A 19267-nucleotide genomic window follows, 5' to 3' on the forward strand; every position below is an offset into this window, starting at 1 on the left:
GATCCTCGTAGGTACTTGGAGGGACTAGGGAGATGTTATGCCTGGGCGCACAATCTGCTCAGCCAGCTGACGCTACGAGAAAATATGTTTTTTTCAGAACACGCGCCTAGGCTATTTCGAAATGAAGGTTGCGTGCGGAAGCTGAAGTAACACTGGACGAACTTTTTCAGTCTGGCTAAGGGGACAAAGGGATCTGACAAGAAGTTGGACGTGGTGTGCGAGGCGCTTCGATCTACAAATTTAAGCTGGGATATTCGTAGGGCATGTCGCTTTCTCGCACCGCGAGCCATATCACCGCTGCAATCAAGCCTCCTTTCCTTCTTTACTTATATGAGTAAAGGCAAGGCGCAAAAGACCAGGACTGAAGAAGGACACAAACGACAGGACCAACAGGACAGTCCTGTCGTTTGTGTCCTACTTCATTCCTGGTCTTCTGCGCCTTGCCTTTACGCATTCAAGCATGAACCAACTAGCACAAGCAAGAGTTTTACTTCCTTCTTTACATCACTCTCTCTCTTCCAGTCGAAACACTAGCAAGGCACAGGCGCCACACACGACGCATATTAAACAAACTATCGCGCTACGTCCAGGAACAACAACAACAAAAACAGAAAAATTATGCAGAAACTCTTCTGCGAGTTAGACTTATTATGCGTAAGCAGCGTGCCACTTGTTCATCTCCATGTAGCCCGATGTTATTACCAATTTTATGTAACTAGATTATACCAGCAGTAACGATAGCGCAGTGGCGACACGAACTGGTGCCGACGGCGGCTCAAGCAGCATTGATGACGCAAGCAATGTTTTGCAGGTGGAGGCGCCATGTGCGCTGATCACGTTCCGATCCCTATAAGCCTTCATCGCTCTTTAGCGCCTTATCCATCCACGTGGAAATATTATAAACCGTGAGCGTACCCAAGCTTCGGCTTCGTATGGCCCCGCCGCGCGGGCCGCACGTTGAAAGCGATCTGCGATGTCCACAAAGAGTGCTGACTGCTCATAACTTCGCGCGCTAGCTGAGTTCTCGGCGCTTACTTACTGTTGAAGAGACGCGCGCACCCGTGACCTGTGAGCGATCTGCAACAGTGGCAGCGTTTGCTGGGAGCACCGTCAGCGCTGTGTTCTCGCCGCTTCGTTGGCGTTGAAGCGAGAGGCAGCGCAAAGGCAAATTAGCTCGCTGCTGCGGGCGTGATCTCCAGAGCGGTTTTTTCGTTGGGTAAGCGTATTTAAAATTAAGACTTACCTACACCGCCTAAAATCTTCGAATGCGGGCTGGGCAGAGCAGACTGCGCGCCCAGGCACGGCCGGGAACTCAAAACCACATGCCTAGAAGGATCTAGGGCGTGTGCCGTGGCGCTTCGGTGAAAAAGTACCTAGAAACGGTGGCTGTGAACGCAATTTGTTCCCACAGTTGTGCACAATGAGTGGCCAACTTTCTTGCTAGGGGCACTTACACAGCAGTCCAAGTTGTAGCGTTGTGGCTGAGAGGGCATCCAGTGACAACTGCATTTGGAAAGTCCGTAAAACAAGGATAAAAGCTCAGAAAGAAAAAAAAATTCAGCAGCTACAATGGCCTCCCGTTAGGAGGTCCTGACAGTAGCTCCTCAGGATTAAATAAAGTTCGTTGTCTGTCTGTGTGTCTTGTCTGTCTGTCCCGACCCAACCTCTTCCCTCAAACAGAAACTTAACAACACACAATAACAACACACTTTATCAACGGATCAACACTATATACAATATATACAGCCCTACAGTGGAGGTCTGCAGGGTGTGTACAAGAGGGTTTTCGCGTATATCCTCCATTTACACGCAGCCTTCGGGGCCGGGCTTCGAACCCGTCCCACTGCAGCACAGTCGCGTAACCCCCAAGCCACTGCGCTACCCCGAAGGGTGTAAGTGTAGGGTTTCGGCTACATTATATAATTTACGTTGGTACGATGGCCGAAGCGGGAAGCAAGGCATAGTAATGTGATCTATAAATAAGCTCGAAGGTGCGGTGCATTGGTATTTAAAAAAAAATGTATTTGCCGATACCATTCGTATCTGGCAATAAGTGGTATACGAGGCTGTCGGCGACGTTTGAGATGCTGGTATATGATGTTTAAAGAAAGGGCAACATGAACGAGCGATATCCTCACAGGAAATAATGCAGACCGAAGGGTTTTCATGCGCTAATAGAAAGACAATGATGCAAGGTTCATGCAATCGTTCACGAAAACTAGCGTGGTTAAATAGGTTGTAAAGGTATAAAGCTAAATAAAACTTGGAAGTACTAGCGTTTTATTCTAGCTGAAAAACATGGGCGTGCCCATTTCCCTCGCTTATATAAGCCCATGTTTTGAGAGCAGACTGGAATTTCTTAGAATTCTTAAACTGCACTGTGAACTACTTAATAAAGGAATAGTAAATGAAGCTCAGCGTAATGTTAGATTCATTTTAGTGGCTATTGTCACATATAATTTGTTTCGGCTTAGTTTTGATAAAACAAGTGTTGCAGCCGTTTTCTGTAACCATACACCCTCCGTAGATGCCCATGTATTGACAGCAGGCGGGAATTCTGTAACGCCAATAACTCCACTGTGAACTAACCAATTATGACAAGTAAATGAAAGTCGGCGTAATGAGCGAGACATCTTTGGGGCCAAGTTCAGTATAATTTTTTTCCAAGATACATGCATTAGATTGAGAGCGACAGAGCAATCGCGAGAAAGTTGGCTTTGCCACAAGGCGCTTTCTATTCGCCACCACGACTTTTCCAGAGGGTAGCAATAGACAGCCTCGCGGTAAAATGAGACTGCATTTCAGGCTTGACAGCAGCAAGCAGCCCGTGACTTGCGCTTATTTAGTTGAATGCACGAAGCTGCCTGCACACGGCAGTCGAGCGAACGCTGTCCTCGCCGTGACGTCACTCACGAGAGGGCGCCACATGAATTTCTTGCCGCTATATTATCACGCACATCGAAATCACCGATCAGTGATTCTCACACTAGCTATACATGACTAACGCTAGTGGTAATTGCTTAAATATTGGAACTCGATCTTGATCAGGTAGTAGGCTGTGCTCAGCATAACGGCGCTAGCAAGTGACCCTTGACGAAAGTGGTACTAATAATTTTTCACAGTGAGATCATAAGCTCAAGTTCTTCTTCTTTGTTCTTTCTTTCGTTTCCTTTTCATTTCTTTTTTGTGGGGGGTGGACGTTTTTTTTTTTTTCTGTCAGTAAGGTATCTTCATTCCCATCATAATTCCATGCAAAGGCAAGACGTTTGCAATGGTATATAAAGGAGAGGCAGTAGACAGTGGTGAGGGACGAAAATCGGTACAATGACACATATTCTGCAGATTATGGGTGGCATAGAGTTTCTTACAATTGCAAGAGAGAACTCTGGCGCTGCGATCGTTCAGCCACCATGAGAATGATGGGCAGTACATGGAATTGTCTGACTTTCGAGCTTGGGGCCTCAGACATTTTTGTGGCTTCGTTTATTACGCTTTAGCTGCGCCTAAATTGTGCTAAATATCAAAGCAGTTTACACTTTTTAATGCAGAAGATGGCAAGACTCTGCAAACACGCGTAATAGATGCTACTTGCAGTGGTTCTGCTTGACCATGTGTCCTTGGCGAAATGGTTTTGATATCGGGATTCTGTGCTAGAGATACTGCGTTCGTATCCTGCAGTCCGGCTTTTTCTATTCTACTAACTTCATTCTTTATAACTTGGTAATTTTTTACAAATGATCGCTTCGCAAAGTCACGAGGCCGTTTAAGAGGTGCATGATAGTCGGTACACCCTTATATATAACATCGGAGGGGCTGTTATCTATCAGTGTTCCTTGCAAGCAAGCTTTAGTGCGTGCTACAAGTATTACACTATCCACGTCTAAATACTCAAAAGTATCACCACGTCATTTCTTTAAAAATGCGAAACGCTCACTAGAAGCTGTCAGCTATTTTCATACATTGACAATCATCCTTCCATGGTTCCTGCACATTTCTTTAGCAATACAAAAATGAGGGTGTTGCACCATTTGACGTGTTATTCCTACTGGTGTTACACACAGCATATGGAGCTCTCGGATGGCTATTTTCCAGAATGATTGTCATATGTAAGAGGCATGGGGCGCAAAAAGAAAAGAAGAGGATGATGTGCGCCGATCGGTCCGAACGGCACGAGCCCTCGAGGCGCGTGACCCGAGTTGTGATCGGGAGAGAAGCGGCGCTGAGCTGGCACTATCGACGAGGCTCTGCACTAAGAAGGTTGGATGGCAGCTTCACGCTGGCGACGTGAGCCATGGAGGTTCGGCCGAGTCCCTGACGCTGGCGATCCAGGGTGCGGCCGTCGACCTCGACGACGTTCTAGTGAGGCTCCTTGGACCTGCTGTAGCCTCTAACGGCGGTGCCGGGCACTCCAGGAAGGATCCACCTTCAGAGGCGGACCAACACGTACGATATAGTCCCCGGGGCGTCTCGTCGGCACTCGGAGAAGTAGCGGCGGAACCCGGCATTAAGCCTCACCAGGGAGGCCGGGTGCAACGTCACCGACATAGTTCGGGACGCCGACATCCGAGACGGAGGAGCTAGCCGGCCGATACCAAGGCAACGAAGCTTGCAGAGTCGGCAGGAGCACCGACTGGGTCCAAGAGCTGACGATCATCGGACTTGGAGATACGTTCGACGACAGAACTTTTTACGAGCGATCCTTTTTGTTAGAGCGCAGCCATAGGCCAGGGTTGCCGGACTTTCGCGCGAAAAGCGCTAAGGACTGACGTGGCCGGCAATTACGACATAGTCACCATTATGTGGGCGACAAACGGGCTGATTGCTCTTTATGGCGTTGCATTTCTTGGGAGTGTTGTGTGGAGTTAACTGAGTGTTGAGTGTGTTTTCTTTTGGGTTTGTTCTCAGTAAAATCGGTTTGCTTTGCTCGCCTGCGTCTCCCGACACCACCTCTCCCAACATCGGCACGGCCCCGAGATCAGTGACAATGATGTTGCTGCAAAGCCATGTCTGCGAGCGGGGCTGTAGTAATCTTTCAGGAAATGCGTAAGAAGGTGAGTTTTCCAGAGTTTGTGCCACGTGTATACACGCTGTGATACCTGATTTTTAATTAAAGAAGAGTGATCCTGCATTGGGCTGGCATTTGAAGCTTGTGGAACTTCATTTGACGATTGTACTTGCGTCTATAGTCATGTGTATTCAGTTGTAAATTTATCCGGCAGAAAGGAAAAAGAATCAAGTTCTGGCTTAATGGTCAGAGCATTGAACTGTTAATTGTACTGGGAGATCGATCTTCCATCCTATTATCGGAGTTGCAGTTGATTTATTTTCTATGTGTAAGCTATTAGCCAAGAAAACAGCAGCAGGCATGGTCTGCAAATCCTGGGGGAGAGCGCAAAGAAAGGCACACTTAAAGCAATTGTTAGAAATTAGATGAACTTCACTCTCCCCTGATTGAAGTTAATGTCAGACCACGCTGAGACTATGTACCTGTACTGCGATGATGGTTCTTTAAACTGCTGTCATATAAAATCTAATAGCGGCCGAGGGGAAAGGGGGCAGACTGGTGGGGGATAACTTGCTTCATGCAGAATTTCTTTAGATGAACCAGTATTTGAAATCCAACGCATTTCGTAAGTAATTTGCGCATCCTGCGATTGCTCAATTCATCGCTTACTTTTTCTGCATGTGTTCGCAAATACGCAGTTTCGCAGGGGAAAATTGGACGCCAATTGCACCAAATTCACGCAAATGCACGCAAAATTGCCCCCCTACTGGTCAGGACTTTGCGTGTATTCGCGGGTTTCTTTCACGCTCGGCAAAACACTTTTATGTAGCACGTACTGAGCAGCAGCAAGCTGTATCGGAAGTTTTTCATGTTGCTCTACAATGTTCTCATTGAAACTTTTCACCTAATTGTAATATTTGAGAAGTTGATTAATTTGTTAGGACTAATTATGCAACTAGGTAGAATAAAAAAAGTAATAATCTGAGTATCTCCAAGCGACGACAAACAACATTACCTTGGTTCTGGCTAGCTAAGTGGCCATTCGCATATTTTTATAAACTCTGGCTAAAGTTAGCTGGGACACCCCGTATAGCATTCAATGCTGTAATTTTAATGGATTCACTGGGCCGCGTAATCGAAGAAACAGCTGTAGCTGCACGATACCATCAAGGCGAGATAGCCCTGCAATGCAAAGAGAGGAATGCGCTATACCGTGTTTACACGAATACAACACACAGTTTCTTTTCCAAGCTTAACGTCCTCCCCATAACGCGTATAACGTTATATTCGGTCTAGTGATAGGGATATAACACGTTTTTTCTTTTTTTCATGTGAGACGTCTTTGAAAAGGTCTCAAAGGTCTAACGTGCTTGCTGAAACCGACGTAATGAAGACACGTTATAGCATTATCGCTTATATCTTTGCAACCATGCCACAAAAGCCCGTTTATCTGGTATCGCTGTGGAGAGGAAAGACGCCATTACTCGACCATACATGTGCCACGTGTGCAGATTGCGCTGTTATTCACGCTACGCATGACGCAATCGTAGCTACCTTTGGTGGGAGAGTCGAACACACGTAACAGGAAGTAGCAACGTATTCGAATGTGAGTATCAAATAATTTGATCAATGTCTTCTGAGCGCGAAGGCTTTCGCCTGCATCCTTGTTGTATCCAGTACATCTTTTACATGGTTTCAATTACAGTGTTTAGGTGGGCAACACTGTGTCCCTGCGCTTGTATATATTGGTGGAACGTTTATGAAAGAGTCAGTATGCAACAAGCAGGCGGTGTGCTGGTCACGTCACTCCTCCACTGTAATCCTCTTTAGCCTATACTAAAGTGACTGTCAATTTTGATTAGGCCGCTATCACGCGTATACTTCTATCGTGCCAACACCAACTAGCTCTTTGATATTATGAAATTATATTCTGGCGCTATACGTGCGAAAATCGCAATCTGATTATGAAGCACACCGTAGGGGGGGGGGGGGGGGGTGAGGGATAAATTTTGACGTCTTGGGGTTGTTTAACGTGCAGCTAATGTATTATATGTGCCAGTTTTTCGTATTTCGCCCCCATCAAAATGCAGTTTTCACGGACGAGGTGTAATTAAACATTTTCATGGGTAATCTTCTCCCTATTTGTCGGCGTTGTCCCCACAAAAAATAAAATAAAGAATAAAAAAAACCTTCAGCGATTGAAAAAAAAAAATACCCGCAGCGATTGAAGTGAAAAGTGCATACATCCTTTGCTCTGACGCATATAACACAAAGCAACGCATTCGTTTCAATAAAGAACAAGGAAAATACAAGGATGCAAACCACACGATCGGCTGTGTTCCGAAAGTCGCCTTAGACGTCAAAGTGGACTGCTTCGCGAAGACAGCATCGAAGTCAAAAACGATGCAGGCTACTTTCCTTTCCAAACAAGATGGCGGCTGAGCAGAACGCTTGAAAACTCGAAGGGAAGGCCGTCTGCGCACAAGAAAACGTAGACCCGCTTTCCTGTGCCCTTGATGTAAATCACACCGTGTTTTTCAAGGGTTCGCAGGCGCAAACATTTAAAATACAGAAATAATATGTGCTTGCCTCAACATTCTTTCCGTCGCCGCGAGGTGAAGTCACGTCGCCGAATCGCCTAGAGAGATTTACCCATGAAATACCGTTTGCTTTGAATGGGAAGAGTTGAGGAGTGAGGGGAAAGTTGATAGCAATAAGGGACTGGGAGCCAGGGGTGCCCTTTATCCCCACTGCTATATGATGTACATAGGGCGCTAGAAGGAAGTAATATCAGGTTTGATGTCTCATACAAACAGGCGGGTACAGTAGTAGAGCATTATATTATGCTAACGACATTGTGTTGCTAGCTAACAAGCAAAGTGATTTGCAACCCCTGGCTAATATCTGGAGACAGGAAGGCAACAATTTAGGTATGAAATTTAGTGTTAGAAAATCAGGTGTTAGCGTATTCAATGAAAACAGTGAACAGACAGTGGCAATACAGGGCCAGGAAATACCTCGGGTAAACGAATATAAATACCTTGGTATATGGATAAATGAAGGCAATAGATACATGGAAACACAGGAAGAAACAATAACAGTAATGGGGAAGAGAAATACAGCCATAATGAAGCACAGAGCGCTATGAGACACAATAGGTACGGTGCTCCGGGCTATGTGGAAAGTTGTAATGGTTCCAGGACTTACTTTAGGAAAAGCGGTTGTTTGCTTGAAATCAGGGGTACAATCAGGACACGATGGGGACCAAAGGTCAGTGGGTCGCCTCGCATTGGGCGCTCACGGGAAGCCTACGAATGAAGCTGTGCAGGGTGATATGCGCTGGACTAATTTTGAATCGAGGGAAGCTCGCAATAAAATTCACTATGAAAAACGACTGAGGAATATGGAAGAAAGTAAATGGGCTGGGAGAGTGTTGAGGTATCTGTACAGGAAAAAACATTGATTCACAGTGGAGGAAAAGAACTAGGAAGCTTACCAGCAAGTATGCGGCCTGTAGGGTGAGCAACACAGCAAGAAAGAACGTCAAGCGGAAAGTTAGAGAGGCTGAAATAATCTCATGGGTGGCAGCAATGGAAAAAAAATCTGCCATTTAAGAGGAAACAACGAAATCAAAGGGAAGCTCATTACTTATCGAGATCATTACTTTGCGAGATCAGTACGCCTTAGAACACGCACCTATAAAGCGAGATATAAGAAAGAAGCATGTGCTTGCTGCGGTAAAGCTAGGGAAACGATGGAGCATATTTAATTAGACTGTGAAGGCAACTGCCCAGCGGTCGATTTAGGCACCACTGGCCTCCTTGAAGCATTTGGGTTCAGTGAGAGCAGGGGTAAAGTAAACATGTCGACAACCGAGATTAGTAAGAGGTGATTGGAAGATTGGCGGAAGAAAAGTAGAGAAACGACAAAAAAACGGAGACTTACAAAAGCAAAGTTCGCAATAGGGGGTCAGAAAATTTGGCTGTGGGAGTTCATAGTGTTTTTTTTAAACCTAGGTAGGACATTAGAGAGTATAATAGCAAGAGCTTGGTGGCGCAACCCACCGCCCCGTTCTAAACGGGACGCTCATAACATTCATCCATCCGTCCATCCATCCATCCATCGAGCCTTCCGTAAGTCTCCAAGGCGGCAGATACACGTTCCATTACTTGGCCTCGGAGCTCTCTCCGGCTGTCTCCTTAGTTGTCTACGTAGACTGTCTCCCATGCTGGCCAGAATTGGAACACACGCACTAATGATAAGGCGCTCCTGATAACAATGCGAAGCACGTAGCGCTTCGTTTCCTGATAAAGATTGCTGTTGCTCACGCTGCCGCGGCGACGGGTAAGCCGCTTGGGAAGGCGACGCATAGTTAGGACTTCCGAGGAATAGCTTGAATACGAGGAGCGGCAAATGGAGTAAAAAACGGCAATACGACCAGTAGCAGCGTGCTGCTACTGGCCGTATTGTCGTGGGATTACAGCACAGGGGAAGTAGCACAGGGGAACAGGACACTGGAGACAATGGCGTTGTTGCAACCTACGAACGGTGTAGGCTACTACCTACCTTCAATGGTGAGGCGGCGCAGCGATCGCCTCTGGCGCCAGCGCCAGCGTGTCAGTTCCGCGAAGCACAGCGGAGACCACTGCTACGGAAGCATGCATTTGCGGTGCTCGTTTGAAACGTGTCGGCCCTTCTAAATTGTGGTTTTAAGGCAATCGAAGACATCGAGGCATATTTTGTACCACCGATGCTTGAGAAAGGAGGTCAAATTTTTGTCTAGCGATACTGTTTCAGAACCGCCACTACAACTGCCGAGGGGAGTGTGCGATGCTTTATTGATGGTTTGCATGCTTGTTTTGAGCTTATTATTTATTGAAACGTACGCTGTTCTGTGCGTTGTATGGGTGATTTCAATGATTGTATAACCCGCCGTGGTTGCTCAGTGGCTATGGTGTTAGGCTGCTGAGCACGAGGTCGCGGGAGCGAATCCCGGCTACGGCGGCCGCATTTCGATGGGGGCGAAAACGCCCGTGTACTTAGATTTAGGTGCACGTTAAAGAACCCCAGGTGGTCGAAATTTCCGGAGTTCACTACGGCTTGCCTCATAATCAGAAAGTGGTTTTGGCACGTAAAACCCCATAATTTTTTTAATTATTGTATACACCATTCGCTTCACTTTGCTGAGCGCTTTCAGCCTCTAGCTTGCAGGGGTACGAGCCACTGCGTTTTACAGTGAAGCTGTTTATTGCTAGGGTTACGTGCATTTTAAAGCGAAGCTATTTATGGCTAGGGTTCCTCGCATTTTCCGTGCCTGTAAACAAATCCGTCTGAGCAAATACTATCATTATCAGCAATGGCTCGTGCCACGGCTCGCGTAGCACGAGCCATTGCTCGCACGTTCGTCTACCATAGCTGGCTCGTAACCGCGGCGCAACCGCGCGAACGCGCTCCTGCCACTGCTCGCGTTTTCGTCGTCGCCGTCTTCTTCCACAGCTGGCTCCGTTGCCGCTCATCATGATAGCGTTCCCATACTGCACACCTCCCTCTGCGAAGGCGCCGACGGCTCTGGCCCCATGGCAGTCGGTGCGGTGATTTGGGCCTCAGATTCCTTGGCTCAATATATCGCGAAATGAAATTGAGAATGCATATAACGAATGTACGACAGGAATGAACGCGGATGTAGGAAAATAAATGTGCGCGTACTTTCCGTCACTATGACTACCGATCAAGACAATATATGTGTTCGTACCTTTGTTCAAATTCTGTATCACCTCTGTTGTGTGCTACACAGCATCGCTAGTTATCCACCTTGACAGAGTGAAGTGGCTCATGATTGTTTTTGATTGCGACGGGGCTATGAGTCGTTGCATCTTTGCTTGCTTACAGGGGTATGAGCCATTGCTGATGATGATAGAGGCTTGTTTTGAGCTTGCTCTTCATTGAAGAGTATGTTGTTCTGTACACTATATGCGTGATTCCAGTGAATGTATGCACGGTTCGCTTCACTTGCTGAGCGCTTGCAGCCTCTGCATTACGAGGGGATGAGTCATTGCATGTCTTCTTGCTTAGGGTGGGCATGAGCCATTGCTGATGATGATAACTTCTGCTCACGGACTGACACAGAAAATGCCGACCACAGAGAGGCTACCTGTTTCACTGTAAAAATGTTCAAATGTGATGGTTAATGAATGAGCAAATGGCAATTACTGAACTGTCATTTTTTGGCTGTGTAGAGGCGTTAGTAAAAGGCTCACAAGGTTTCCTCGCCAGCCTGAGAGAAGCAAAGGTGGCAGCAATTCTATATTTGCACAGAATGGGAGCCATGTTATGGGTGACGTGTACCGAAAACTTTACAAGCTGTTGTGTCACACTGTGTGCCTATTGTCGAGATAGCGGGCGCTCGCCCCCCTCTTCCCATCGTTATTCTAAAGTACATGCCCTTGTGACAACCTGTAAGGTTCCAGGAAACTGCCGAACCCTTTACGTGGGTCGAACTGAGAAGTCCAGAGGCACAGAGCACCACGATGTATCCACTTACAGCCTTCAAAATTCCACAGAACTGCTGACCTCTTGCTTGCAGACCGGTGTTATGCAGCTTGGACTTCTCCCGCAACGAAAGAGAAAGGCGACGCGGTTGACGTCAGCAACCGCCTCGCCTGCGACGATGAGTAGCCAAATAGATTTAAGGCAGAACCGGCCCATAGTTAAGAGTGAGGGTCGCCACCCAGCACCCCGTCGGTCTTACGCACTCTTCGGCACCGTTACTTGTATGCGATTACCTGCTATATGTACATATTGTATAAAGCTTTTCGTCTCCTCTTCATCTGTTCCAAGAGTCCGTCTCTTGTCTTCGACCCCGAGTCCCACTAAAGCGTAGTTTACGAACCGCGCAGAAAGTTTGCCCAGTGTCACGAAAGAACTCATCGTGGCACAAAATTGTCGTCCTGAGGGAATAGGACACGTATACGGGAACGAAAAAGGATAGGAAACTCAATTTATTTAATAATCCTTCTTGAATTCAATAAAGTACAAGAAAACAAACTGCGAATCGCACGCTGAGTCGTCAGTAGAGCAACACACAAACAAAAAACAGCGCTGAGAGCTTGATTTGGCCACATTCACACACGTGATCCTCATGTATGTGATGTCCAATCTACAGTAAAAACGGGGAGACGGCGAGAGATGGCTTGCATAAGATGCACGCTATACTGGCAGTACACGCCTCTCAAGTTACGCCATGAATCCGTCAGAACGCCGGAAACTTTTCAGACTCGCTGTGCGTCAACATTTAGGCGTGCCGGATAACCCGTTCCTTGCTGGCAACCTCGCTGCTACTACAACCCTGTCCCGCAGCTTAGGACCAGTCATGGAGTTGCGTACTGTGCACGAACTCCGCCGCTGCATAGCTGCTCAACTCGCTTCGTGCAGTTCTTGGAGAGTCCATGACCGGAGCAACGCGACGACTCGATTCCAATGCCATTCATTTCGCCCACCTTCGTCAATGGTCGAATAAGTGCGCCGTTAACGTCGTGACCAAAAAATTGCCGGTCGGGGAGAAGCTGGCGGACTGTGACAGCGGAATGCGACCACGTGAACGGAATCGTTGTATCAGACAATACCGACTCACTAAACCCAGTCGACGCCTAACACGTCTGGGAACCACTTGACAAAGTTGCAGCGAACCGACAGAATGCACGGAAGTAAAGCTTATTCTATGTTATAGTCATTCTTTACTCGTTATATGCTGCTTTATCCATTCATTTGCACTCGATTGTGAAAGAGGTGGTGTCTTGACGGCCAGAAAAATCGCTCACTGTCGACTGAACAGAGCATCGCTGACGACGTTTCTGCCCCATGTCTTGGCGACTCTAGTTACAGCAACTTGAAGAAGTGAAAGGAAACTCCTTTAGTCAATAAGCCCGCACTGACTGATATGGCTGGAAATTATCGGTATAGGCAATATTCAGTTCCGGCTCTAAGGAGACTTAAGGACTGCTGGTTCAGTGAAATTAGTTTCTGCTGGGCATAGGAACAGGTGGCATCTTTCTCGACGTGCTATCACCATAAATTGAAACGCGAACCGAAGCGCACTGAGCTGAACGCCTGCTTTTTGTTCTACTGCAAAGTGCAATCGCTCTGTAGCCGGTGGTTCCTATAAGCACGTTGTAGCCCCGAGTGTGTTCGTTTTGGAGTATGTTACAAAAGCAAGCCAATCTGGAAACACCATTCGCATCGTTTTCGGTTTGTTCGCGTTTGAATTGATGTGAATGGAAAATACCTCAGCAGCTTACAGCAACACCAGCAAATAAATAACGTCATAAATTTGTTACGCGAACACAAAACACAACCTGCATCTCACGATGACACTCTCTCCTGCTTGAACAAATAACGACATAAAAACGCCTGTTTTAGTCTCTTTTGACACCATATATCCTTGGATTTGTCGGTCAACTTTGCTTCTGAGTTGCACTTCACCATCGGCTGGCATGGGTGACGACGTACACGGTGGGCGGCTCATAATGATGACAGCAGTGCAGCGTGTTAGCGAGGCAACTTACTAAGGCACATGTCACTCGGTCATTCAGTCGTGTGCGTAAGTTGCCAACTGAATGACTCGGCTGCTACTTTCTCAGGCTGAGCGCAGTCGTTCCATCATATGACGCCTCTTTAACAAAAAGTGCAAGCTTCAAACATACCGTACAGTTTTCCTTCACTCTTTTTTCTTTCTCCGTATGAGTATCTTTCTTTTTTTTTTTTGAGACAGGGAGAGCACAAATAATATGCAGTTAAACGCAGCTTCTCGGATTTCTTCTCGATAAGGACCACTGCAGAACCGTTTCACAGAGAACAACACCCACGAGCATTTATTTTGTTAATGCTGCATCCACATTTTTTTTTAAAGTCATGACACTAATCATTCCACTTACGGAATGTTGCTCCCTAACCCAGCCATCTCCGACGACCAGGTTTCAGGAGCTGTATTGCACAGGAAAGCGCCCCCGCGAGAAAAATAAAGCGAAGAAAACTTTTTCAGAAGTTTGGTCGTTTATACACAGGTGACACAGCAATGAGTAAATGCAAAATTGTTCGAGTAAGCCACTGCATGGATCATTGAAACATGAACCCCAATAGAGGCTTCTAGAAAAAAAAAATGCACCGTATGGTTAAGGAACTTCCGTTGACACGTGATACGTGTCATAATACAATGTTTAGTTGGCAACCGGAGAAGGGTTGGCATTTTTCGAAGGCGGTCAAAAATGGGAGAGAATCCACTTTTTCAATGGGACAATTTAGAACGTTAGTTAGCCGCGCCTTCATTCAATATTTGATTCCAGCACCACCAAGGTCCAAGAGAACGTTATGAAAGGAACCATCTATGACTGAGTTACATGTGACATGACATCGGCAAAGATGACTACTGCGAAGTAACGCTGTCTTAGGCAGGGACTGTCATGAGCAGACTTAGGAGCAGCAGAACCAATTTGCACGGTGATGGAGGCGGGTATGTGGTTCAGCTGGTTCCTACTTTTGGTATAAAAATACTTGGAAAGCAAGTTGTCGCAGCGTTATACAACGTGACGTCCATTAGTCAACATAAGTATCACTTGCGGCGCTTCGCGACGACGAATCTTTCCTTCCTTACGCGTAGGGTAGGAAAGAAAGCTTGTATAACAAAGCTTCTTGTATTCATTCAGTGGTCGGTGTCCTTCTTTTTTACCCTTCTTCACGAAACAAAGCTCATACTTAGTCAACCTGCTTAACCTGTCATTTCCTTTTTTCTTTCTACAGAACGTGTAGCTTTCCTTCAGTGACGTGCTGAGCTCCCATATAATCTAAACAACACGTTATACACAGGTTTTAATTTTTAATTTGAACGCCTTAGGCTGCTCGCAAAACCAGTGCTGTCGTCGTAGCAGTAAAGAGCTCACATCTGTTTCCTGTGGTCCAGCTCTGCACATGTCTTACATTCATCACTCTCATGGAGGCGCGTCATTCCCACAATGAAAGCACGCGCTAGCGAGACGAGGCTATATACTAGCTACACGCGTCCCCACCTTCACACTTTCAAGTTAGTTACTCCTTTTTTTTCTTTTTTTCTTCACGCGAGCACTGTTCCGACAGACAATCGGCGAACTCGGGTGATTTGTTTCCCTACTAAATGTTCAGCAACGAAACAAATAGGTTGGTAGGTCAGTCGTGTTAGAGGCAATTTTGCAAAAGTAACTGACATCACGCCACCGGCACATTCTAAACCACGTGCGCACAGTCGTTAGCGGAGGCGAATCTCTAGGAAACAACACGTCAATTGCGCCCAATTAGCGCGGAGAGGAGCACACGGATGTGAAAACGTCCTCTAATTGCGGCATTTATGGGAGTTCTGTTCACTTCACACGCACACACACATACAAGGACAAGGAGGCACGGAGAGCTGAGTGCTGCTGAGTTCTCATCGCACGGAGCAAAACACGCAGCATCTCATGCCTCACGTATACGCACAGATGAATCGACAATGCCACACCTCGCTGCAAAAAATCACACGCACACACGTCTTCGTCACGTACAGGAGGTGCTGTTTCTTGGAGCAGTTTGCTCCGAGGAACCGTTGCGGCCGGCATTCTAGTTAAAGTACACACAGTGACGCACTGGATAAGGCCGACTACCCTGCGCTAGAAGAAGGGATGATGCGTATACGATGGCAATGTGCTCGGTGGGAAAGCCCATTCAGACGCTACCGGAGCCCGGTCATTTACTTAGGCGTGAGCAAGACTTCACATCCGACGAGCGTCAGTGTTCAGTCATCGCGCGAAAGTTTCACACTCAGCAACTTTTTTGTTCTTTCCCCATCAACTTCCAACTCTGCGGTCTAAACGAGAGCTCGTATACAGACGAGTCAGTCAACGAGCCTTAGGCGTTAGCTGTTTGGTCGACGTCGCCGTGCTGTTCGTATGTATTTGTCAACAGATGGCATCCTGTTGGCGTGATTTCGACATCACGATCCCTAGCGACACCCTCAGCCGTCCACGATCCGCGTATTCCTCAGCAGTGCACACTCACGTAAAGTTTCACAAAACAAACAACCTTCGGTGCACGATGCAAGAGTCGAAAGCACGAGCGGCAACGTCGCCATGGGCGCAAAGTTTCCTTTCCTGAGTTTGTTCCGCGGGCTTTGAAACAAAACACCGTTGTAAACCTAGGGCGAAGCTGGAGAGTTTTCAGTGCTTCATCTTTCTGTTTCTGTACGTCGAGAGAAACCTGCGGAGTACGAACGACTGCTTCGACTTGGCCTCGTACGTCCTGAGCACGTAGTAGAGGTACGCCGCGATGCACGTGGTGCACAGGATGAGCAGCACGAAGGCGCCCACGCTGGCCGCAAGACCCGTAGCCGGGAGGCAGACGCCGTAGATGATCTCCTCGTAGCGACCGGTGAAGATGGCGGCGTTGTCCCTGGTCACGTTGGGCAGGAAGGCCAAGTCGACGCCCGCGATGACTCTCAGCGAGCCGCGGACCCCCAGCTGGTCGGACGAGCCGACGGCATTGCGCTTGGTCTTGAGTGAGCGCGGACCATTCGGGAAGCGGCCGCTCATGAGCGTCACGGAAGCCTGGATGGGAACCTTGGAAACGTGCGTCGGGTCTGCGGTTGTCGTCGTCGTCGTCGACGTTGTGGTCGACGGCGTTTCGGACTTGTTCGCGTCGTGCGTGGTCTCGGTCTGAGCGACAGTGGAAGGAGGTTCTGACGCAGTTTCCGAAACGGTGTCGACTCTTTCCTGGAAGATGTCAGGGTTGCTTGCACCCGGCCCGATCTTGGATATCGGGTACGGGTAGTGGGGTCTCGGATGTCGGTACTGCTCGCCGGTCGGGCCAGCCGGTGCCGGAGGCCGCGGTCTGATGGCGCTGAATTTGCCGCCCCCGGAGGCGTTGCCGTCGGTTTCTACAGGGATGTGTACGGGGGCTCTGGAAGGTGGCGAATACGAGAAGAACACCGGCCTTGCTGAACTAGGGTCGGGCGCGTCGATTTTGTTTCCCTCGGAAACGGACCCTTCCTGCGGCAGAGTCTGCGGGTACGGACGCACAGGTGGAGGCATGTTGAACGTGTCTCCAGGCGTGGGCGTAAAATACCCGTTACTCGTGCTCGTCGGGGTCGCTGATGTCGTTGTGGTCCGCGTATCTGACGTAGTCTCATCGTCGTCTTCGTATTCGACCTCCGTATGCGGCAACGCGGGCTTCGTCGTTGTCGGAGCCTGTTCGGAACGTGGCGGCTGGGCTCCCGCTGACTTGGGAGCTTCATAATATAGGGGTCGCATAGTGGGGTTGTCTTCAGGCTGAGCGGTGGCAGCGGATAGCTCCGAATCCCTGGAGGACTGTTTCTGTGCGATGGATTCGAATTTCTTCCCGCTGGTTGTGTGAGAAGTGATTTCGTGCTGTGAAGGTGTTGTAGAAAACTCAGGAGGGTCCGTGGTGACGTCCTTGAGTGGGCCTTCCGGGAGTAACTGCTCGTCCGCCTCTTCGTAAGAAGGACGTCGGGGCATCACTTGTAGGTGGGGGTCCAAGGGCGGGTACGAAAGATGTGGGGGAGGAGCCCGATGCCCGGAGGCGATATTCAGAGGGTGGAACTGGCCCGTGTGGACTCCTGGTGGCGTCGGTGGATCTGTGGATAGGTGCGGATAGAACACGGCGTATACTCAAGTTTAGCACCTAAAAACGCAATAATCTTTAGTTAAGACTGTGTTGGCATTGATGTTAGCAAGATTTTACATGGTCACTGCGCGGAGTCTGCTGTTCCACTGTATAGGGTATGCATTCGACGCTAACGCATTTTTACGAGAAAATTGTCTTTCAAGCTTATGCCGACTCGGCGAAGACGGCTTTCTTTAGTTGATTTGTCGGGTCTGTACTGCTTTGTGCTGTTTATTTAGAGATAAAACCGTCTTAGGGGGGGGGGGGGGGGCTCGCGCTTCGGTTTACAGATGACGTTGTCTTGTTCAGCAGCACTGGGGATGAATTGCAACAAATGACTGAGGACGTTAACCGATAAAGTGTAAGAGTCGGGTTAAATATTAAAATACAGAAGACAAAGGTAATGTTCAATAGTCTTTCAAGGAATCAAGCTATAAAGTAAAATTTAACGAGCGCAAGAAAGGACATGGATAATACTGAACAACACAAGCCTTATTAAGGGAACAAGAGCTCATGATCGCCCTTCAGCCTCTAGAGTTTGTACAGGAGAATGATTATCTAGGTCAATTACTCACGGGGGACACTGATCATTGCAAGGAAATTTACAGATGAATAAGAATGGGGTGAAATGCATACAGCAGGCATTACCAAATCCTGACTGTGAGCTTACCACTGTTGTTGAATAGTGTACAATCATTGCAGCCTACCGGTGCTATGATGTGGGCAGAAACTTAGAGGTTAACAGAGGAGCTAGACAACAAGTTAAGGACCGCGCAAGGAGCGATGGAACGAAATATGTTATGGGTAACGTTAAGAGACAGGAAGAGAGCGGTATGGATCAGAGAGAAAACGGCATAGCTGATATTCCAGTTGACATTAAGAGAAATAGAAATTCAGCTGGGCAGGCCATTTAATACGTACGGTAGATAACCGGTGGACCATTATAATTACAGAATGGGTGCCAAGGGAAGTGAAGCCCAGTCGAGGACAGCGGAAAATAAGGTGGGGTGATGAAATTAGGAAATATCAGGCGCAATTTGGAATTAGCTAGCGCAATACATGGGTAATTGGAGATCGCCGGAAGAGGCCTTCGTCTTGCAGTGGGCGTAAATACGGACTGATTATGATGATGATGACGATGATGATGATGATTTGCACATACACACATACAAGCTCATCTAAGCTATCCCATTCGCTCTATCTACACCACGTGACCAGCTTCCCACACATACACTTCTTTCCATCTTGATACTCCTAATGCTAACGTATTAAAAGCTGCAGCGCAAATTTACAAGGCCGTCAAGATTTTGACGTAGTAATACTCGCAGATCAACAAATAACAACAATAATAATAATAATAATAATAATAATAATAATAATAATAATAATAATAATAATAATATAACAACGTTAATCTACTTGTCATAAAAGCGTGGCACTCTTAACAGAAAGGCTAGTAATAATATGTGGACTTCCTTGCTTCCTTGCTGCAGTTGATGAAATCTAATGATCTCAGTGACCGTTATTACGTGCTCTGTATCCACCTATCCTGCGGTGCTGCTGCTTACCGCTCTTTTTACCCCC

General features: G+C 47.5%; 1 protein-coding gene across 1 annotated transcript in view; it reads right to left on the minus strand.

Moving 5' to 3' along the window:
- Positions 1-14875: 14875 nt before the first annotated feature.
- The window catches only part of LOC142572847 (uncharacterized), a 42308-nt gene continuing 37916 nt past the window's right edge, over positions 14876-19267 (minus strand). Inside the window, exon 6 of the mRNA XM_075682246.1 lies at positions 14876-17654. Within this exon, the coding sequence (XP_075538361.1) occupies positions 16222-17654 (1433 nt within the window). The 3' untranslated portion in view covers positions 14876-16221. The remainder of the gene's footprint in view (positions 17655-19267) is intronic.

Source organism: Dermacentor variabilis, chromosome 2, assembly GCF_050947875.1.
Source record: "Dermacentor variabilis isolate Ectoservices chromosome 2, ASM5094787v1, whole genome shotgun sequence".
Lineage (NCBI taxonomy): Eukaryota > Metazoa > Arthropoda > Arachnida > Ixodida > Ixodidae > Dermacentor > Dermacentor variabilis.